The 22,854-nt window shown below is 39.9% G+C and overlaps 1 protein-coding gene across 1 annotated transcript in view; it reads left to right on the top strand.

The window, feature by feature from the left end:
* HCN1 (hyperpolarization activated cyclic nucleotide gated potassium channel 1) overlaps positions 1-22,854 on the top strand; it is a 204,912-nt gene that overhangs the window by 132,833 nt on the left and 49,225 nt on the right. The window contains exon 4 of the mRNA XM_044446426.1: positions 10,320-10,538. Within this exon, the coding sequence (XP_044302361.1) occupies positions 10,320-10,538 (219 nt within the window). The remainder of the gene's footprint in view (positions 1-10,319; positions 10,539-22,854) is intronic.

Genomic DNA, 22,854 nt, shown 5'->3' with positions numbered 1-22,854 from the left:
GAGTTGGGGAGAAGGCTGTCAAGCCTTGCTAGACCCAGATCAGATTCTTTTAAAATAGCTGCTAGCACATGGAAATGTTCCTGAAATATCACCTGCACATCACTTTTTGAAACCACCACATTTTGTACTGCCTGCTTTTACCAAGCAGTTTTCTAGGGCTTTCCTTAAAATTAGCACTTCCTTTGATAATCTTTTTGGATACAGAACATGGTCTATCTTACCTTTTGTGCCCTCAGTAAGTCACAGAATTAAGCAATAAAATTTACATCTTTGCATTTTTAGAACTCCCAGAGTAGTTTCCCTTTTTAGAAGATGAGCAGGTGGGTTCTAAATTTGACATGCAGTATAATTTTGTCACTCGTCTTGTAATCAGAGCATTGTGGCTTAGATGTGCATAGATATTTTATTTTACAGCTCAATAAAGGTATCCGGAATGATTGCAAAGCATTTCTGTGTAGTCTCATTGACTTACTGTTATTTTATTAGCAAAACTGCTGTCCTTTGAATAATTATTATGAACTTCAAAGGAGAGGATCGGACATAAATGATGAAAAGTGGGTATTGAGTCAAGTAGTCCATATCTTAAGGTAGGATGGAGCAGAGAGGCAAGCCGGTACTACTTAGCCAGCTTGTAGGAGACAGTCACTTGGAAATCCCAAAACAGGACAGAAAAGGCAGTTGCACCAGCTGAAGTTTTGCTCAAGCTCACCTCTCAGGCTTGTTCCAATGATGATGCCCATATGCTACTGAGAAATAGCGGAAGCCATTGCAGTGAGCATCTCAGGCAAAACTAGCATAACTCTCTGCATCATAAATGTCAGGCTTTCAGCATTGCCAAAATGCTGGCAATATGAGACAGTACACTCTAAATCAGTGAGATACTTTTATTGCAAAGTATCATAGCAAAAGCTGCATACTTACAGTCTTCAAAAGCAAGCATAGCAGGTGGCAGTTGCTATTGCCATTAACAGAACCCCACAGCTACTACAGCCATGTTGGAGGCCCAAACAAGGGTTTTAAAATTGAACTCTCTATGCCAAGGGGGGACAGGTCAGGGCAAAATGATTCTGACTAAATTCTAGCTAAAGTTGAGAGCCCCTGACAACAACAATGTCAGAACATCCCCACTGGATAATCACCGAGTTGGACAAGACCAGTTGGGCCATCAAGTCCATGACCCCTCTCGGCCATGAAGTGTGCCGGGTGACTTTTGGCAAGTCACAGACTCTTCCTCCAAACTACCCCACAGAGTTGTTGCAAGTATAAAATGGAGCTCTGTTCGCTAACTTGGGTTCCTCACAAGAGGAAAGAAGGCAGGATGCAAATAAAATAAGAATAGGAATAAGAATATCTCCCTAGGCAGTTGGTTCCATTGTCCTACTGCTCTGACTGTTTGGAAGTTTTTTCCAATCAACAGTTAAAATATGTCTGCTTATAACTTAAGCTCATTCTTTCTTGTCCTATGAGTACATTCCTGAATGTCAGACCCTCTTCCATGTGACAACCCTGCAAGCACTTGAAAAGTACTCTCAGAGCTTCCATTTAGTGCCTGATCCTGCCTAAATCTTGGAAGCTAAGCAGGGTTAGGCCTGGTTGAAACCTAGATGGGTGACTTAAATGTTGTGAACCTCCCAGAAAGCTTCAGCTTTAGGTAATATAGAAACATAATGATGTAGTAGTGGTGGTGGTGGTAGTGATATTGTAATAATGTCACCATGTCAGTCTTCCTTTCCCAAGACTAAAAATACCTTCAGTCTTTCTTCATTGCTTCCAATTCCCTGATTAGTTTTGTTGGCCTTCTCTGAATTCGTTCTGATTTATCTGAATCCTTCTTGGACCGAGTATTCAAAGCAAAGTCTAACCAACACATAGTTGAGTGGAATTATTGCTTCCCATGGTTTAGAAACTATGCTTCCACTGATGCAACATAAATTTGCATTGGCCTTTTCTGTGGCCCTATCAGTTTGCTGACTCATATTCTGCTTGTGACTGATGACAACTCTAAGATAATTTCAGGGGCACCAATAGAAGGGATCCTGCTGCTGCCAGTCTGAGGCATTCCTGTACTTCAACGGGGATTGTTTTCCTTTATGCTACTCATAAGAACCATTTTATTATGCTTCGTATGGAAAGAATGAATGGAGAGAAGCAGAGGTTGGTGGAAGCCATGCACAGGAACACAGCCTCAGTACTGTCTTCTGAGCAGTACCATCTGGAGCACCATGGTAATTGGTGGGCCCTCCAACAAGTGAAGGAGATGCCTTATCGCTGCCTTTTCTTCTTTCGTTCATCTCTTCCCAGTTCTTGTCATTTACATTGTAAAACATGGACAGTCCTTCAATGCATATCTCACATTTATTCATTTTAGTAGATCAGTCTTCCCTAATCTACTTGCTATGGGATGCTGGGAATTGTAGTCCAACAACTTGGGAAGATACCACCTTGGTTAAGGTTGCAGCAAATTCTCAAGGACAATCTGAACGTTGAAAGTCATTCCTGCTCTTATTCATTCCCTTGATTCAAATGTAGCATTTATATTAAGCATCTTACTGCAGTGAAGTCCCTAGGGAATGTAAATGTACATTTCCACACTGCTTAGTTCTGCACAGGGAGTGTTCCATCACCCTTGGCTTCCATAGTATACTTTTGATTCTTTCAGCAAAATGCATTGTTTACTTGAAGACACATATGTCTGCTCTGAGCTATTGTCCCTTGCTTGTTTGTTTTATTGTAAACAGCATCTATTACTTTGAAGGCTTCATTTGCACTTCTTGGAGAGAGAGAGAAATGCTGTGGAGTAGCTGGTCAGGTTTACATCACTTCACTCCTTTTTCTGCCTGTATTCAAGACTTGTTACTATATAAAACTTGGGTACCATCTGTGTTTATTTCGCTATCAGATCACCACTGTTACTGATCAGCACTCTTTTTACACAGATCGTTACAGTGTCAGATCTTCAAAACTTTAACTGAAGAGGACAAAAGAAAAAATAACACACATTTGCCTGACAAGCCTCAGGGAAACATAAGCATTTCATTTTGCTTTAGTAAAATTTATTTTATGTTAGCATTTATAAGCCCACTGAGGGTAAGGACAGGATGTCTTGCCTGCATTCTAAATGAATTGGCAGTATAATTATAATAATTATTTCTACTATTAAACAGATTTACATACTGCTTTCCATTAAAAAGGCCTCTAAGCATTTTATAGATTAAAATAGAAACAATCATTTATAGAAAACATTTGTAAAAACATGAAGTCCTTGAGTAACCAAGCAGTTGAGGAATACAGCATCAGGCTAGCAACATTGTGGCAGCTGCGGTAGGCTGGAAGTTGTACAGCGTGTTTCCATCTAAACTTGTATAGGATCATGCCTTTAACTGCTTAAGGTGGCAAGGGTCACCCAGTAAAGAAGAAACACAATTCTCTATGTGCGAATGCACACATGTGTGCTCTTACACATGCACATATGTTTTAAAGCAGCTGATGATCTTGCTGTGAATAGCAATGAAAAACACAGGCATGGATAGAACTTGGGGAACACTCATTCCCATTGAGGTTCTTCTTTCTTGGAAGAAATATTCACATGGAGACTTTCAGCCTGACCACAACTCATAGTCAAAGGCAGAGCAAGTTTATAAGTGAGGCCATCACTCCAAGCCAGGATACCCATGCAGGCATTCCTTTGCACCTTTCACATACGTCTAAATCAGGCCTGATCAACCTATGCAGCAGAATATGGTAGACGGGGCCATCTCAGTTTGCAGGTACCGGAAGAGGCAAATTCTTAAACCTTCCTTACGTTAAAAATTACATGCAAGCAGAAAATCAGCACAGCATGCAAAGGGGCTGGGCTAGACTATGCCTTCTCCCTCATGTGGTATTTTACTCTTCAAAGGGGTTTTTTTTTCAAAAACTTGGGAAGCCCTTAAAAGTGGTGTCTGCAGTCCAAAACAACCTTGAAGACTAGTATCATTCTGTGATTTCAATACAAGTGCATTCTGCTGCGCATGGAATCCTCAGCCCTTGACTCAGGAAAAGAAATTTTCCACTAGCACCAATGAGCTTATATCTGATTGCTACTGACAAATAAATGCAGCTGCTATCTCTGTTTGGCATCTTCCAGAAATGGCTGAATTCTCCAGCAAGCAGAAAATCATGTACAGGAGTTTCCTTTAGTATGTGAAATAATTTTCTTTAAAGAAAGTGATCCTATTGAATTGAATCCTGACTCCAGCAAGCTTTAGGTAAATCTAGTGGGTTCCTTGCAAGAGAAAGAAGGCAAGATATAAATGTAATGTGGTGCTTGAGGCCATAGTAGTAGTAGTAGTAGTGGTGGTGGTGGTGTAGTAGTGCTTATTGCTAAATTAAGTTAAACAAATCCACTGGTTCTGGTCTAAGCATGGTTAAGCCTGGATTCAGATCAATGTTTGACTTTCTCTCAGCTGATTGATTTCAGCTATTTTATGTAATTGTGGAACAGCCTCCCTCAAGCAGTTCACCTGGTGCCTTCGCTGTAATCTTTTGGGTGCCAGGCAAAAACAGTTTTATTCTCTAGGCATTTTAATAATTGATTTTATTTGGATAAGCTGTTCTTAATATGAATAGTTTTAAATTAATGTACCCTCAGCTGTGCACTGTTTTGTTTTATTGTTGTCTATATATTATACTTTTAATTACTGTTTTTATTGTTATTATGTTTTATGGATTGCAATCTGCTTAGAGGGCATTTGGCCTGATTCAGTGGATAGTAAGTCTATAAATAAATAAATGTTGTTTCCAAGAGTCAATTATGTTAAGCTAGATTTTTTAAATAGTCAGCCTTTATTAATATGGAAGGGGAAGAAATTATTTCTCCAGGGTTGGGAAGAACTGTGTGAACCCTATGCTCTTGAACATATTTTTTTAACTGATGTTTATATATGAGCACACTAAACAATAATCATTCTGTTATACCTTGACTTTGCCTTAACATTCATTTTATTGTCATATGTCCATGTAGTAATTGTAGCTTAGGGTCAGTTTTGTTATATTTCCTTATGAAAACACCAAACAGAAAGGGCCTCTGCTTTTTATTTATCTGTATTAATTGTTTTCTGAGATAGAGAAGAATAGTAGAAAGGAATAAGAATTTCTGCTTTTGTATCACTGTTTGATACAGCTCTGTTTGACTTCTTCCATTGGTATATGAATTTCATGTCATTTGTTACATTTCTGTATTGGCACATAGATGAAGCTGCCTGGGTGAGTTACAAAGATTAAAATCTTTAAAATGCATCACAAAAAACATGCACAGAGACATATAAACAGGAAACACACAGAAACATACACTTACCAAAAGCAATTTCAATTAGTCGACAAAAGCAGTGTGTTACAAATTTGTGAGTCTGTCCTGAAAAATATAAATAGGGCAAACTGAAATATTGGAGCTGCAGATATTTTTCCATTCCATTGTAAAAGATAGTGCTTTTCACCATGTTTTTCAGGCCACCCCTTAAAAGATCACTCTGTTCATGAGCATCGGTGGGAAACATACAAGATTCTGGTATAAGAGACAGTATTCAAAGCATTTGTGCTCAAAATCTGACTGGGAACAGTTTGTGGTTATTTTCCTTTTTGCTGCAAAGTCATGACATCTGCTTTGAGGCAATAATAAGGCTGCACACCCGCTCTACCAGACTCTGACAGCTGGAACTAGCTGGCCGTATCAAAAGAAGGGAGGAGATCCGGGAAAGGAAAGCCCCATCTAGGCAATAACCTTCAAGCTTTAAAATTTCTGAATCAATTTGTATCTGAATGTGGAGGTATGGAGGAAATGATAAGCCTTGCCTAAGGGGCAAAGTTGCTGTGTGGCAATAGAGCTGATTTGCTTGACAACAAGAGCATCCCCTAGGAATAACCTCATCAAACCCAACTAAGCTGAAAATACCATTAAATAACAGATGGTTACCTGATGTGGTGGCTTCCTTTTAGGTTTGAGAACTAAGCCAGGGAGAGTGGATGCACAATTCCACCTGTGATGGTGCAGTAATCTATTTTCATGTAGTTTTTTTTAAATCACTAACCAAATAGAACTGCAATAAGATGAATGTAAGTTTTTTAAAAATGAGAAACTGCAGGACTAGAATTGACAGATTTGTTCATCTCTAGATGAGTATTGAAAGAGAAAAATGACTTTTACATTCAGACTTTGATCAAATTGAAGAATATAAATATATTCTAGGACTAAACAGCAAGGGTCAGTTTAGAGTTCTATGAGAGACACAAGAGTTGAAAATGTAAACCTCTGCCAGGAAGGTCAGAATGTGTAAAGATAAGCCTGGAGGCAGATGTTTTGACACCAGAAGTGTAGGTCAGAATAATCATGTATAAAAGTAATTGAATGTTTCCTACTATGACATTTTTGCTACTAATATTGCGAAATGCTAATACATAAATTCACGATGTATGACAGGCTCGCTCTTTATTGTTACTATGTGCCTACAATAGTCTTTTTTGATGTGAAATTGCTTGCCTGGCTCTCATAGACAGACAACAAGCAAGAGGGACTGTTTTGTCCTCAATAATATTCTGTATTTTATGGGAATTTGGAAATTATTTTTAATCCTTCTCTCAGAACAAAAGACCTTTTCCACCTATATTTAGACACTTCACTGTATGTGACAGAACTGTATGTTTGAACATTTCCATGCTAAAACAGAGAGAGAAAAAGCAATCTCATCGACTTAGAATACTGTCATGCCAGGAATAAAAGTTGCTAATTTTCTACATGCAGGATTGTTCTATTTTTGTCACATACAGTCAAGCTCATGTAGTCTAAACTGGTGCAATGCAAGAAAAGTTTTGTCAGTTGATTTTTTTCCTAGTTGCTTGAATAGCAGTTATTATTTACATTACTTCTTTGCTGCTTTTCATGGCAGGAGTCCTACCAAAGCAACATGTAACAATAAAAGGCATCCATTTTTTAATACAATGCAGAATTTTTGGCAATGCAGGCACGGCTGACTAAAATAGATACTCCCTGTTATGATTTGGACACTCTCATGTTAAAAAGAACACAACTGATTTGGCCCAGATTGAGATATCTTTTACATACCTACTTATTAAATGCATGTCTTGATGTTTTTTCCGCCTACAAGAAACCCAAAGCTCCTTGAATAGCCTTCCTTTTATCCATTTTATCCTCACAACAACCCTGTGAGGTAGGTTAGGTGAGTTCAAGGTTACTCAGTGAGTTAATGGCCAAGAGGGGACTAGAACCCAGATATCCCCAGTCCAACACTCTAACCACCACCCCATACTGACTCTTTTAAACATTTATCTGCTCTTTGAGCCTGGACATGTAAAGCAAGGTGTTAATAAGCAGATAAATCAGTATTTGTAAATGGACTAGCTTTAGTTAACATTAGCCACAAGAAAATCAGTTGAGCTAAAACTGGTGTAATAAATCAGTCATGCCTAACTGTGTTCCTTACAGTGCAATCTTGACTCTGGGTATTTTGTGGCAACCGTAAGATGTGTAGCACTTTCTGCTTATGGGCTTTGGAGTGTGTGTGTGAAGTTTTCACATCCCTTCCCTATAGATGGAAGTCTTTATATGGAGACTCTAGTGAGAAGGAAATAATGGTACCTTCTCTAGGGCTGGCATCATTTCAAGCAAATTTTGGGGATATTTTGGAAGAACAAGAGCAATTGAAAAATGCTGGGAAATGATCATCCACAAGCACATCCCCAGAAGGTCCTCTTTAGCCTTCACCTGGAAAACAGCAGTGGGATATCTATGCCAAGAGAGCATTCGATGGGTACACCTAAGGGGCTTCTAACCAAAGGTGTTGTCTTGGTGAAGACAACCTACCTTCCTTTTTCATGGTTGGAGTGGTGCTTGGTTCTCATGGCCCATCGGGAGGCTCCTGGCAAAGATGGGCTTGCTCCCTTCATTCAGATTAATTTTAGGCGGATGGTGGGCCTGTGCATGGAAACAGCATGCTTTTGGCTAAGGAAAGCACAACAGACATGTCAACATAGGAAATGCAGAGTTCCTAAATACAGTTTGCTGAGGAAGATTTCTAAATTAAGGATTAGACTTGATAGACTAATTGCAAATAATCAGTGATCACTGCTTTTTTACAAATGTGAAGATTTCTTAGTGTCCTCAGGCTTGGTTGTGTCATCAACCCTTGGATAAACAGCTTTGGTATTTTTCACAATTACTGTTTTAATAGTTTATTTGCCCTCTTAAATTATTCTATTTAAATCAGTTAAAACAGATTAGTACTAATCTGAAGCCAGTGATAAACTCACTGTCAAATAGAAAATTAAATGCCCCCCTTTTAGGTAGATGAGATCCCTTCTCCACTTTTAAGGAACACAATAGGTTGTGTATAGGAGGGGGATTAATACTGTATTTGGCATAACATTTTGGGAGGAATTCAATTAAGAAAAATGTCAGACTATTACATTGATTGATTGATTGATTGATTGATTGATTTCAAACATTTCTATCCCATCCTGTATATTGAAAATACACATGGAAATAAAAGATTGTATTGAACTGAACAAATTTGTTCCAAAGTCAGGACCAAAGGGCATGTAATACTGAAGATACGTGTTTGAAGTTAGCAACATTTCAGGTAATGTTGGATGACTGTTTAGATCATACTTCCCTAACATGGTACCTACAAGATGTTTTGGACTTCCAATTCCTATCAGTTCTAGCCAGCATTTCCAGTGGTCAGGCATGTCAAACGTTCTAGTCTAGAGCATCTAGGGTATACCAGGCTGGGGAAGCATGATTTAGATCTGTTCCAAACCATTTTATGACTTGTTTTGGGGAAGGAAAATGCCTTAGTCATTCTGGTAGATGACTTGTGTCAAGAAATAGGTGGAGAATTTCAACCCCAATGGTTTTTATGAACTACTCATCAATTATGATCTCCTTCTGGATCATTGATCTGGGTTAAGCTCTGGAGGCATGGTTCTGATCCTTTCTGAAAGATTAGTCTCAGAAGGCAGTGTCGCAACACTTCTGTTACATTCCATGGCGTATGGTATGCTGCCTGTTTCTATCTCGTTCCCTATGCTTTTTAAATAATCTGCATGACAATACTGGGGAAAATTACCATGAGATTTGAACTCAGCTAAAGTTTCATTAGTCTACCTCTCAATTCCATCTCCTTAGCCCAGGTAGGTTACAGAACTGTTGAACCAGAGTCTGGAGTAGTTTTGGGGTAGAAATTGTTGATATATTTTGAGTATGAAAACAGATCACCTGTATGAAATGTACAACTGCTGTTTCATGGGATTTCAGTATGCTTCATTAACTGCTTTTGCATCTTCCTGGACTCTGAACTAACTGCAGAATCTCGAGTTGTTGCAGAAGTCAGGAGAAAGTGTTGCCAGTTAAGGTTGGTATGCCAGCTATGCACCTCTCTGCTGAGGCTAGACTTGGCATAGCTTTCCTTGCCCTGCTATCCATGTGCTAATGGCATACAGGCTAAACTAGTTCAATGCATTCAGTATGGGGCTGCCTTGGAAGACAGTTAAGAAACTTCAGCAATTGCAAGATACAGCTGCTCAGGTGCTGGGGCAATGCATTCAACAGGTGGCACCTATACTGCTCTGGCTGCTGGTGTGTTTCTGAATCCAATTGAAAGTGCATGTTTAAACCTTAAAGTAGGGATGGGCAACAATGAGGAGGGTAATTCCCCCCTTCCAGGGTATGATTCCATGACAAATCAAACTAGAATAAATGCAACACTAACCTTGACTTATGTGCTACATGCTTATCATAATACATATTCTGGAAAGCTAGATGTTTTGAAGTCCACATATTTAGAACTAACACCCAGAGATACCACCCAGCATGGCTAGTGGATGGTAATTATGAGAACTGTGGTCCAAAATCAGGTTGCCTGTCCTTGGCTAAGATTTCATAGGCTAAGGTCATAGTACTTATATGTATACAATAGTATAAATAACTGTATAGCTTCACAGATCTTCTTCCCTCCCTCCTCGCTCCCTCTTTCCTCCTTCCTCCCTCCTTCCTCCTGAACTTCAAAATACAGCTTTGGGAGGGGAGTCCACTGTGTGGATCAGCATTTTGTTTGATTATAAAGGCAACTGACAGCTTCTCAAAGAGCTTATTTAGGTTCATTTACTGATAATGAAGGTGGCCTTTCAATTTATGAAAAGTATATTACAAGGATGTTCCTTCACGATAAATAAGCTGTTATCTTCCTGTTACATAATCCTAGACTCCTTTGTCCCCTGTACTCCAGCTGAATTAAGCCTTTTCTTTCTCTCTTGCCCCTCTCTTGCAGAATGATTCCTGGGGAAAGCAATACTCTTATGCACTCTTCAAAGCCATGAGCCACATGCTTTGCATCGGTTATGGAGCCAGGGCCCCTGTCAGCATGTCAGACCTCTGGATAACCATGCTAAGTATGATTGTGGGCGCCACCTGTTACGCCATGTTTGTGGGTCATGCTACAGCACTGATTCAGTCTTTGGATTCATCACGGCGTCAGTATCAAGAGAAGGTAATTTGCTTTGAAGTCTGAGCCCTTTATTTCAGAGGCTGATGTTTGCCACGTTGCAATGAATCTGAAAGAAGGTTTTACAAAATGTATTCAGGCAAGCTGAAGAAAGTGGTGGTTCTTGGAGGCACCCCACAAAGAATAACCAACTCTTGGAATGTCTTCGTCTTGTGGGAATGTCTTCGTCTTGTGCAGTTCCACCATGGATCGACCTATTTGCATGAATGCTCATGGCAACCAAATTCTTGTTGCCATCACTCCCTGAGCTACTCCCTTGAATCTGTCTCAATCTGTCCACAGCTCATGGATGATTAAATCCCCACCAAAATTGACATGTCTCTTTAGATTATTATTCTATGATTTTATCCCGTGTTCTAGAAAATTAATCCCATGTGTTTTATTTAACCACTACTAATTGTCTGGTGCCAAACAAAGACATGGCTGCGTCAGTCTACAGATTTGTTGTTTGGGAGTCATTAACACTGATTTTAAAATGAAATCTTAATTTTATAGTTGTACATTTTAAAAACAAATTTTGACATGGTGTCTAACTTTTCAAGTTCTTGAATGTCAAGTGCTTTCCTCCCACAGAGAAGGATTTTGAGCCCTTTTCATGAAATAACAGACATGGCAAAACTATTCAGGCCTCTGCTTCACCTCTGCACCTCTGCAGGTATGATAGGCCAAGTATTAAAAGGTGCATTAAAAATGATTGCACACCTAAGTTCAGAAATCCATAAGCCTCTTCAGAGAACATGTTCTCCTACTACCTTTACATTCAGGGTCTCAATCATGGCATTTTCGCAGGATTTCAAAAGTTTTAGGAGGCCAGCTACAGAGAACTGGAATTCCCTGAGAACCAGTGGAAGAGACGTCACTGGTGGCTGCAGTGAATTAATGTCAGCTGCCCCTTGTTTCAGTTGGAGTGTTCTGAGCAGACATCTGCTCAGGGGCTGCTCCTGCTGGCATCCTGAAAGGGGGACCCAACACATTATCAGAACTTGTTGAGTCCAAATAGATATTTTCCCCTAAGTCACCTTGTGACTCCTAAAAAACAGCTGTGGAACTGCCTGCACAGTTACCTCCTGAAACCCAGAGAGATTGCTCCTGTTGTTCGGTCATACGCTATGGTGTGGTTGATGGATAATAAATGAATGGTCAAGAAAAGGACAATTTATTTCATTAAGAAGGTCACAAACAGAGTAATAAGCATAGGGAACAAGGGAAACAGCAGCCTGATATTATACATGCATTTAATTTTGCTTCTGTGCCAGTTACAGAGTACAAATATACAGTATTACTTTTTAAACTGGGGAAATAAATGTGGGTCAACCATCAGCTTTAAAAGATTGACTATATTGCAGTGCAAGCCAGGAAAGCTGGAGTAGGGATGGGAACGAGGCAACAGATATAGTCAGATCAACAAGGTACTATGAAATTTGATGAAGGAATAAGCTGAAAACAGGAAGGTAATATAATACATTCTGTTGACAGAAGGTTTAGTTGATCTAATATTAAACGAGAGTGCCTAAAGTAGTAAGCATTTTTATCAGATCAGCAAGGATGATATATGACCTTAGTATCAACAGTGGAAAAGGATGCAGTAGTAAAAAGGGTGCTTCAGCTATCATATCTTGCTGGGTATTTTCAGAGGTATGGAACTGGTATGGAATTGTCAATGTGGGACTGATTGTTTGATTTGACTGGGATAATAGCACCGCATTTCTGAAAAAAGTGGATGATGCTGGAGCTCAATGCAAGTTAAGGATTGTGCTGGTGGACTACCTAATTAATTGTCCAGCAGTCTCCCCACTTGAGCTTTCAGGCATAGTCCTGGGTAATCTCAGTATCCATGTGAAGACTATCCAGTCGAGTGTGGCTCAGGATTTTATTGACACCATAACAGCCATGGGGCTGTCTCAACTTCTCACTAGTCTAACACATGCAAGAGGTCACACTCTGGAATTTGTTTCTCAGTTGAGCAAGGATACGGATGGGTGAATCAAGAAGACTCACGCTTCACCAAACTGAAGATGGTGGAACTCAGTAAGTCCTGATCAGAAACTGAAACTAATTTTTCATATGTCCATAGGCAGAAAGACAGTGCTCCAAAATAGGTGGATTTAACTTCTGTGCATTTGTCGTGGACAGAACACTACCTCTTGAAATTTAGATGTTCTTCAGCCTTTCACCCACTCATGCATCCTCACCAGTGTATTTCTTTCTTGCCAGAAATTGTCCCATGCGGACTTTCAGCAGAGTGTGACTAACACCTTGTAGTCAAAGCCAGGACAGGTTGATCAGTGCGGCCATCACTCCAAGCCATGATACCCAAGGGACAGAAAGCTGGCCCATAGGCATTCTTTTGTGGCTTGCATAGGATCCAGCAGAGTTTTGTGCTTAAGGTGTTTGGATGGCTTGTATACTATCTTGGCTTGTAACATCTAGTAAGGAAGGAATGGTTGGCTGGGTTCAGGATGCTATAAATTTCTCCTTGAGAGTGGGAAAGTACCAGCATCCTTAGAGAGGCTGCAGTTGTGCCACTCTTGAAGAAGCCTCGTCTGGACCCAGAAGTGGAAAGCAACTAGAAGGCAATTGCTAGCTTTCCTTCTTGAGCAGGGTGCTTAAGCCTCTGGTACCTGATCAGCTCCAGGCATCTTCGGATGGAACTGATTTTCTAATCTACCTAGGCCTGCTTCTGAAGAGGGGAGTATGACCCTGTTAGTTCTGTTAGCTCTATCAGCAGCTTTTGATCTTATCAGCCATGGTGTCCTTCTAGAGTGACTGTCTGGTTTGGGAGAAGGGGGCGGTTCTGTTCCTATTTGGATGGTTAATTTCCAGAGATGATGTTGGGGGACAATTGCTTTGTTCTATGGCAATTATAGGGTTCCATGGAGCTCAGTTAGATCTCCCATACTTTGTGGAACTCCAGGAGAATTGCCTGACTGCTGTTTACGAAACTTAGGTGAAGCAGTAGCTGTACTAACTCAACACTTGAGCAAGGTTATGGATTCGATGAGGATCAAGAAAATGAAGCTCCAACAAAACAGAAGTACTGTTAGAAGGAAGTTTACCTGTCCTAGAGGGGTGTTGCACTCCCCTTAAGAGATCAGTCGTGTAGCTTGAATCCTTCATTGATCCTTGAGTTCCAGGAGGTCTTGGTGGTCTCGATGGCCAGGAGTGCCTTTTATTAGCTTAGATATACCAGCTATGACCCTTCAGATAGTCTGATTACCACAATCTGGCAACTGTATGGTGATCTCCCTTTCAAGATGGTTCAGAAACTGAAGTTAGGTCAAAATAGAGCCACCAGGTTACTAATTGGTACTGGCTGATATGATCCAGTGTTTCATCAACTACACTGAATGCTGGTCCATTGCTGAGCCTTGGTGTCAGACTTTGACACCTTATGTGGTTTGGGACCGAATTACATGGAGACCCCCCATACCAGCCTGCCTGCATTTTAAGTCCAGCAAGAAAGGTTCCTCTCATATGGCCACTGAAGGACCTTCTCAGTTGAAGCTTCACACCAGTGCAATGACATGCCCAAAGAGGTATCCCTGGAGCCTGGATGTGTATATTCATGGAGCCAGGGAAAGATATTTCTATTCTCCCAGGCATATTGGAGACCAAATTTATAGCTGTTTTACTTATTCTTGCACTGTTTGTTGCTCTGTTATTATATTATATTCTTTTAAATATCTCTGCAGTATTATATTTTATATTCTTTTTATGGCATTTTAGTCTTTTAACTGTTTCTCATCTACTTGAGGAACATTTTGCTGGATTAAAAATATAACTAATAAAATAAATAAGGTTCCGGTAGGGAATGTTCATATTAATTGGGTCCATAAGTGGTAACTCAGGTTTTGTTTCCATATGACATTAGTTTCAGTGCTGTTTCACTGAGTGTGGTGTTAAGTTGATTATATAACTCATCAGAATTCAAGATTAAGGAAAAAGAGTTACCTCTCAGTCCAGGGGGGCTACAGTACTGCCCCCAATATCGCACTAATTTCTGACTAGGATTGACAATTTGGGCATAGGAAATGGTTTGGTGAAATAATATGAATCAATGGATGTGAGAGTGCTTGTATTGGGCAGTAAATTATTCTTAAAACTCACAATCTTCAGTTGTTATTTATAGGCTGTTTTATAGCCCATCAGCAAGTGTCAGTGTAAGAGGAAACATAAATTTGTAGAAACATTTATAAACTGTGTAAACTATGCTGAGTGTGGCCTTTCCAAGCAGTATATGGGAAATGATTTAATACCCATATGTTCAATCTCAAATAGCATTACACAACTCCATTTTTTTTAAAAAAATGCATGAACAAGTTATGAGTCAAATTAAATTTTCATTGAAGCTTTTCATGTGAGCAGTTCCATAAACAAAGGAAACACTATATTGTTGCTTATGTTTCCTTTTCTTTTTCTTTTGCAGATTGCAAGTCTTTTTCAGAATCTAGTCCATTCTGTACTATATTTGGGGGTAAAATTCAAAAAAAAATCTCTGAAAGCAATCTTACGTTCCAATTCAAATGATGCATTGCATTTAGGAATTGTGTCTGCCATGATAGAAGCACAGCTTTTATTTTCCACCACATTCCACTGAATTTCTAAGGTATCCACCCTTCTATGATAGCAGGAATTCCAATACTAATTCCATCCCAGATGGCCCATGGAGTTACGTAGGGCGCAGTCCTCAAGTCATGGAACAATAATCAAGAGCACCCAGAAGCCCATTGAAAAGCTATTATATTTTGATGCTTTTTAATGTGATTTAACTTGGAATGAGTTAACCTGGAATCCTGCACTGAGCAGTAGATTGGACCCAATGGACCCTTCCACTCTTCTGTGATTCTGTAATAATAGACTTATATTCTTTAATTTAAGAATAACATTTTTATTTCACATTATTTTGTCTTCTGATATGATTCCCACTGAGTTCCTTGAGTGATTTGTTGGTGGAATGAGTGCATATACAGTAAAAACACAAGCAAAGGTATAAATAAATATGAGAATTTTATTAATGCCAATAACAGAGGTTTCAAAGTGTAATTTTTAATACCTGGTGATCCACATTTGCGTTCATAAACACCCTTTCGTGTTCCGGTGCTGTGCGAATTTGGCAGCTGAGGCTGGAGTTCCTCAGCACTGACCCATGGAATCTAATGGGCCAAACTGTGTAGCTCAGTGGGCTCATCAACACCCAGCAGGAGAGCAGGCACGGTCTGCCTGCACAACATGCCTTTTTACCTGTGCATGGTCAGGTGGGCTTGTCTCAGGCTGTTGGGCTGTGCAGTTTTGATACAAAGGCTTTTAAACTTGCAGTGATGGACCAAAGCCATCACTTGTTCATTTTGCTGCAGTAGTACTCCTTTTGCCTTATCCTGTGCTCTTTGTGGGCCTGAACAGGCATTGAATGAGTCTCATGTATTGCTCCGATAAGGATTGCTCTCTTTCACTTGCATATTGTGATGACCTAAGGTTACAAACAATAAGATGGACTGAAATGGAAACTTTTGTTTGCAAATTGGCCAAATGCCCGTTTCAAAGATCAGATCTTGCTGTCCGTTTAGTCAGCACATTTCCCCATGTTAAAAATAGACTTATTTCCTTGTTAATTGCAATATGACAAATGAAGCATATGAAATCGCCAGGCAAATAATTTGAATTAGTATGATAAGAGCAGTCTGAGATGCTCTTATGTGCTGATGCATTTTTCTTGTCTTTGAGTCCACATAATTTTAGGTTGAGCTAAAGAAGAGTGCTGGTGTTTGTTTTTCTTTACTGCATCAGTCAGTATTTTCATTTTTATTTGTATGCTGCAGAATTAGTTCTTTGAGTTGGAGAAATACTTTAAAGAGATTCAAACTGACAATCACTTTGATGCTACCAGCCACAAAGAAATAATACATTGGATGTACTGGGAAACCAAAAATAAGCTAGTTGCAAATATTAGTAAGCACCAGCCGTTGCCCAATATTCTGTTATTGGTAGGTTGAAATACATAGATGGTTTCTGGAAATGCTGCTGCTGGTAATGATGTTGTACAGCTCACTTCTCTGCCCAAATCACCCCTTCCTGCCCTAGTGCTGTACAACTAGAACAAAAACAAACCATGCAAATTAGATAAGATTTACAGCACAACTAGCTTTAAAACCTTACAGAGTAGAATCAGCTCTATATCAAACACTAATAAAGACTGAACAGGGACCTAAGACAGGTTTTGCACTTCCAACTTCCCCTTCCCCTTCCCATCCTTATCAGTTCATTTATTATATTTCTATAGCATCCTATAGTTGAAGAACTCTGGGTGTGCATCAAATACAGTGACCTGCAAAACAAAATAACAACACAAATAATAAAAAATACAATGCTGAATTTAAAAGGACACATTTAAAAATCTACAGCAGCTTACCTGAATTAAGTCCAGAGCAAGCTGAATTTCCTTCATTCATCAGAAGAACCACCCACTGTCTCTGTCTTGTGAATAGAGCTTCAATTTATTAGCCCTTATTTCTGCAACTGTTACAGTCAGGTACCAATTTAACACTTCCACAGTCTCACCTGCTGAAGATAAAAAGGAGAATTAGAACTGTATGTCGTCAGTTTACTAACAACAATGCACTCTGAAACTCACAAACTTTCCAGTCTTTGATGACAACCCAAATGGCCAGTGGTCTTATGTAGAGCCCAGTCCTGTAGCAATGGCCCCAAAACCAAGTTGCTAATTTTCAGAACCTATAAATCAGGAATCATAAATTAACATAACTGTGCACTTTTTAATAGGCCATTCAATAACCACTCAAACTACTAGGAGTAATACAGTAATATTAATATGCTATTGCTTTTGATTTCAGAAATATTTTGATCGTCTTTGGATTTTTCACTAGTGAGCTACTTAAACTCTGTATGGCAGATGCTAAGACCAGACCTGGCCATGTTCTTGGTCACAATTGTCATAATTATTCCATTTTATTTTATTCATAAAATATCTTCTGTTCCATAACCAAGTACTGCTCTTCTTCCTGCCATCTTTGTGAGCCAATGCCAGAGTGATGAAGGCCCAGCTAGGCCCCCTGCAGTACTGGTGAAAATTGCTGCTGGCTTCAGGAGGAATGTGCTTGTCGGTGCCATTAGCACCTTTCAGCAGAAACACTGAAGCCACCTTATGTGAGGTTAGGTTTTTGTCCAAGTAGCACATAACTTTCTGCCATGGCTGGAAGCTGCTCTCCAAGGTCCTGGATGCTCCCTAATCCATTTAACTGGGGAGACCAAGTTAAGGAACCCAGGACCATCCATAATGCCAAGCATGTGTCTTCTGTTTTATAGACCAGCAGAAGGATCAGCTCTTGAGTAGGTAGTAGAATTGATTTTGTGACTAACTACATGTGGCTGAAATGTGTGTCCCATTGCAATGTTTTGGCCTACAAGCTCCATCAGACCAAGTCGGCATAGACAGCAGGATGTGAGCTGATAGGAATTGTAGGCCAACACATCTGGAGGGCCACCAGTTGCTCACCTTGAACCACAAGAGTGAACTAGAAATGGAATAATTAAAGCAAAAGAAACATGGAATTCCATGCAAAATGTAGACGGGCTATAGGATTGGCTCTTACCTACACCATGCTTATTAGGTGATTTAGGCCATTCTCAGATGCCTTCCGCACAATATTATTTATAATTATCATTGTTATACCTGACATATATTGCAGAAACTGCAATGGTTCTGTAATGGCAGATGACACACTCATTTTTCACTTGTTTTTTCATGGCAATATACCTGCAAATTGTTCATTCAGCTTGAGTTATAAATTATGCCCTCATAGGATTCTATGAGAAAATGCATGTTAAGCTCATTGCCAAAGCAGTTTTTTTTCACAGGTACATTAAATCAGTTCTCTGGGAAGGAAATTACATGGGGAATCTAACTTTATAAGCATTTTTCCTCTGTCCTTGTGGTTGAAGTACTATTTTATCAAGACAGATCCCCAGTGAAAAATGAACTGACGGCTGTAATGTTCTGTTTCTGCATTATACTAATATACTTTATAAACTTTAAAACCATATTTCAGGTGCAGGACAATTTGGGTGTCATCTGAGTTTACAACCACTGTTGAACCATAAATAGAGCTAATCTTAATGGCCACATTCAGCAGTAAGGAATCAATGTCTGATAGTGGGAACATGGTTTATGGGTCCAGGAGCAGAAAGAAACAGGACTATAAAGGAAGCTCTTTTACTCTTTAATTCTGGCTACAGTGTTGCTGGGTGTGACACTATCTTCCCTACTCCATTCTCCTCTGTCTATTCCCAGCCAAAATACAGAAGCAAATTATACTAGTCCACTTTAATGAGATTCAAGAGATAAGGATATGTAAATAAAAATGAGTTTGGGCTCTATAGTAGTACACCTTCAGTGAGCTAGCATACAACAACAGGGATACCAGCTCTCTGAAATGTCATATCACAGGGTCTTAAAGTAAGACTGGGCAACAGGTGTTCCCTGGGCTACTTTGGTCTCTGCCACCACCCCTGCTACCGCTCCCCCATGCAATTGGAGAAGAAACCGAATTTCAGTGGCAAAACACTTTATTTATTTATTTTTAAACTTGGTGTTCTGTGGGTTGTGCATAGTCCACAAAATCTTATCTGTAGGGAGGGTTCTGGAAGCCAAAATTAATCCCTGGACCTCTTGAAAATGCCCATCCTCTGGCTTAAATTGATTCTCCTACTAGCTGGTTTTTTTGCATGTTCGGAACAGCAGGAAAAAAATCATCTGTGCTAATGAAAAGTTAGAGATGTCTCAGTAAAGAAGGGAAATGGTACTGCCATGCGGACTTTGCAAAGTTGATAAGACAATGTTTGCATGTTACAGTGTCATCAGCCCAAACACATCGGAATTCAGAAATGTAAGTGTAAAGGACAAGTGTTGAGAACCAATTTTCATTGAACATGCTGGAAGGCACCCTTCATTTTAATGTAAAGTTTTCTATAAATCATTGAGGTCATCTGCTGAAACAGAAGTGTATTGCACTATATATGGGGCTGTGTAGACTTGATGCAAAGGCCCTGGCACCAGAGACAATCACCTCCCCAGTAATGTCTTGCTTTGAAAAAGGACCCCTCCAAGCAAGACATTTGGCTGTCTGGGCTCTGTGGAAAAGCACACCAGGCTGTCTCTTGCTGAGCTCGGGAACAGGCAGCATCACTCCTGCTGCCTGTGCCTTGCTATGAGGGAGGCATAGGGTGGGTAGCGGTGGCATAAGTTGCTCCTCAGGACAACTTGCGTGGTTGCTTTCCTACTGCAGCGTTTGCCACTGGAAGAGATTGGGCAGCAGGGCTCTCGGGGTGTCACCTGTGGAAACAGCAGTACTGGAACCCCTGGTGGCAAGTGTGTGGAGTCCAGCAGAAGGAAGCTAGTGAGTGAGTCAGTATTGCTTCCTTCTGAGTAGACATGCAGGCCTTACCTTGCTTGCTTCTGACTAGGCTGAAAATATGTAAGAATCACATTTTGGGCTTGCCTTCTCTGCTGTTGACTCCAACCCCAGCAACTGTTCCCAGATTCTCAGAATGTTACACCTGGGTGGAAAAGGGCTCCATACCCACGCTTTATAGACTAATATGATGTTCTCCTGATTATGCACATTATATTGCAGAATTTTAATAGATTTATTATTATTAATATTGTTCCTGATTTCATTTCTGATAACCAAAGCTCTCTGGGTGGTTCACAGAAATTCAGAACAAGTGCAGTAGCAGAAAAGACAATAAAACACAGCGTACAATGCCAATACAGAATTTGAAACAGTTAAAAAACTAAAATACTATACATTTAATAAATCTATGCCAGTTAATATACCTGATATATCCTATCAGATGCCATTGAATGCTTGTGAGAGAGGGAGGGCTTAATCTGGCCCTGAGGAGATAGCGATGCTTGTACCACGTGGGTCTGAGAGGGGAGATTATTCCATAATTGAGGGGTCATCACTGAGAAGACCCTCTTCCATTTTGTTTCACTCTGTGCCTCTGTTGCAGGTCAAATCCACTGCCTACCTTCCATTAACACAGGAGCCTTAGATAAGTTTAAAATCTGTTAATTGTAAGCTGGTGGATAATTATCAAAGAACTTTCTTTGCATGCAGTAAAGCTCATAAGGGAGGAAATTAGTTGTTTACAATTGTTCAAGAGAAAGAAAAAGCAGAGCGTGTAGTTTGGACTGACTTAGTTGCAATTATCCAGCTAACCCCGGTTGCACAACACGGCCTCAAAGCAGTGGCCTGTTTCAATGAGCAGTGTAGCATTGGAGCAAGAGATCCACAGAAGATTGCTCTTTATTTTCCATGAACTAGAAAATTGCAGTTTTCAATTTTCCAGTTCACAGAAGAGAAGCTGTGATCTTTTGTGAGTGAGTCACCCTGATGTTACACTTCTTCTGCAAGTAGGCAGTTCCTTTGTGAAATGAGCTTGTATCAGAACATCTGCAGTCACTCACTATGTCAGTCTGCCATTTATCCCATGCTGGTCTCAGTGATACAGGACAGTTACGCAAGCTGTGTAACAATGGCTCTCCCTAAATTTGGGATAGGAGGTGGTGGAATGGTAGAATTTCATAAAGCGCAATAATGTGGTAAATCTTAGAAAAATCATGAAATCAGGATTTCCTGGGACTGTGCTGTGCAAATGAAGGTTGTTTTCCCTACACAGATACTGAGCATGGAAGGCAGAACACTACTGCGGAAGTCTTCTATGGACTGCTTTGGTTGTAGGCTTCTGACTTAATAAACCGAAGTTTAATAATGTAGTTCAGTGTGGTCTAGACTGTGGTTTAAATTTTTAAAAACTATGAGCTGAAACTACAAGTGTGGTTAGTAAACTGCGTTTAGTAGGCTGATGTCAATGTCCACTTCCCTGGAAAGTCTGAATTAAAGATGCTATGACTGAATTGCTGAATCCAGCATATAAAATGATGGTAAACAAGCAGGCCCTGGGCACAGTATTGGTGTCATGAACCATTCCTTAAGCCAGGAATGTCTTGGAGAAACTGCCCCAAAGTCCCAAGCATAAATGAGATTTGTACTTACATTTCCAGTGAAGGATGGATGAATATGCCAAGACTGATTCTGTCCATTTTTTTCATTTTTCTGACATTAAATACACTCCTCCAAAAGGGTATGTCAGTCTGTTTCCCTGCTAAACAATCCACACAATAGTTCATGTGGATTTTTGAGGACATTTCTCAAAATGTATGCATTGTATACACCCATTTCCAAATATACACAGTTTTCCAAATAATTTCTTCTATTATAATACATTTTTGCATACTCGTTCACAGGCACATATATATGTGTTTATTTTATTTATTTATTTATTTATTAAAAGCTTTTCTATCCTGTCCCCCACAGAACGTCTCAGGCCAGCTTACAATAAATTGCATATTGCACTCTGTGTGTGTGGTTTCCTATAATACACATTTTGGGAAACATTTTTGGACTTGCTAATTGCATGGCAAAACTCTGAAAAGTACAGAGTAAGCCGGAAGCAGCATAGCATTCATGTGCAGGGAAATGGAAATTGGAGAAGTTGCATTAATATACAAACCCATGAAATTTCTTGCCACAGCCCTGTCCTCCTTTCCTCCTCCTTTCTTGGTATGCCACAATTAACCCAGGAGGTCTCCAGTTAATCACAGTTTCATGGTACGTCCGAAGTGGAAAATAGGTATGTCTGTGGGAGTCAGAGCACTTTGACGGTAACTTGAACCTGCCTGCACTTTAAGGCCAATGTGGTGTAGCAGGTTGGGCTGCGTCATGAGTAGCAGTCTGGAGAAATCACAGCCTTGGGCTATTGCTGTTGATCCTTTGACTTGTGGTATAAAATATGGCTGCGAAAATGTTAAGCCTTGTGAAGATGAATGCGAGCAGAATGAGCCTTTCTTTGCAACCTTTGAAGCTTGCTCTGTACTCAGCTGTGCACCTGGCACCAAAGCTGATCTGCCCATATAAGCCAACTACATTAGACAGCATGATGCCATTTTGTTTCACCTTGGATGCTCCCTATTTTGCCAGGGCCTAGACACTTAGAATTGCCAAGCTAATAATAAATGCCCCCATTTGTCAAAGATGGTTGGATGCCCTCCCCTTTGTTGCCACAGAGAGAAATACAATTGTTATTTTTAAGTCTATAAATTATCTTTTACTTGTGATGTCTGCTTACTCATTCTTCCAACCCAGACGTCCCCATGCATATTAATTACCTTACTAAGAAGCTTTATGTCATTTAAATTTTAGTCAGTAATTAAATATTACAT

The sequence above is a fragment of the Varanus komodoensis genome, unplaced genomic scaffold (assembly GCF_004798865.1).
Source record: "Varanus komodoensis strain SLA01 unplaced genomic scaffold, ASM479886v1 scaffold5, whole genome shotgun sequence".
Taxonomy (NCBI): Eukaryota; Metazoa; Chordata; class Lepidosauria; order Squamata; family Varanidae; genus Varanus; species Varanus komodoensis.
Note: the sequence above shows the minus strand (reverse complement) of the source record. Positions and strands in the feature narration are given on the sequence as shown.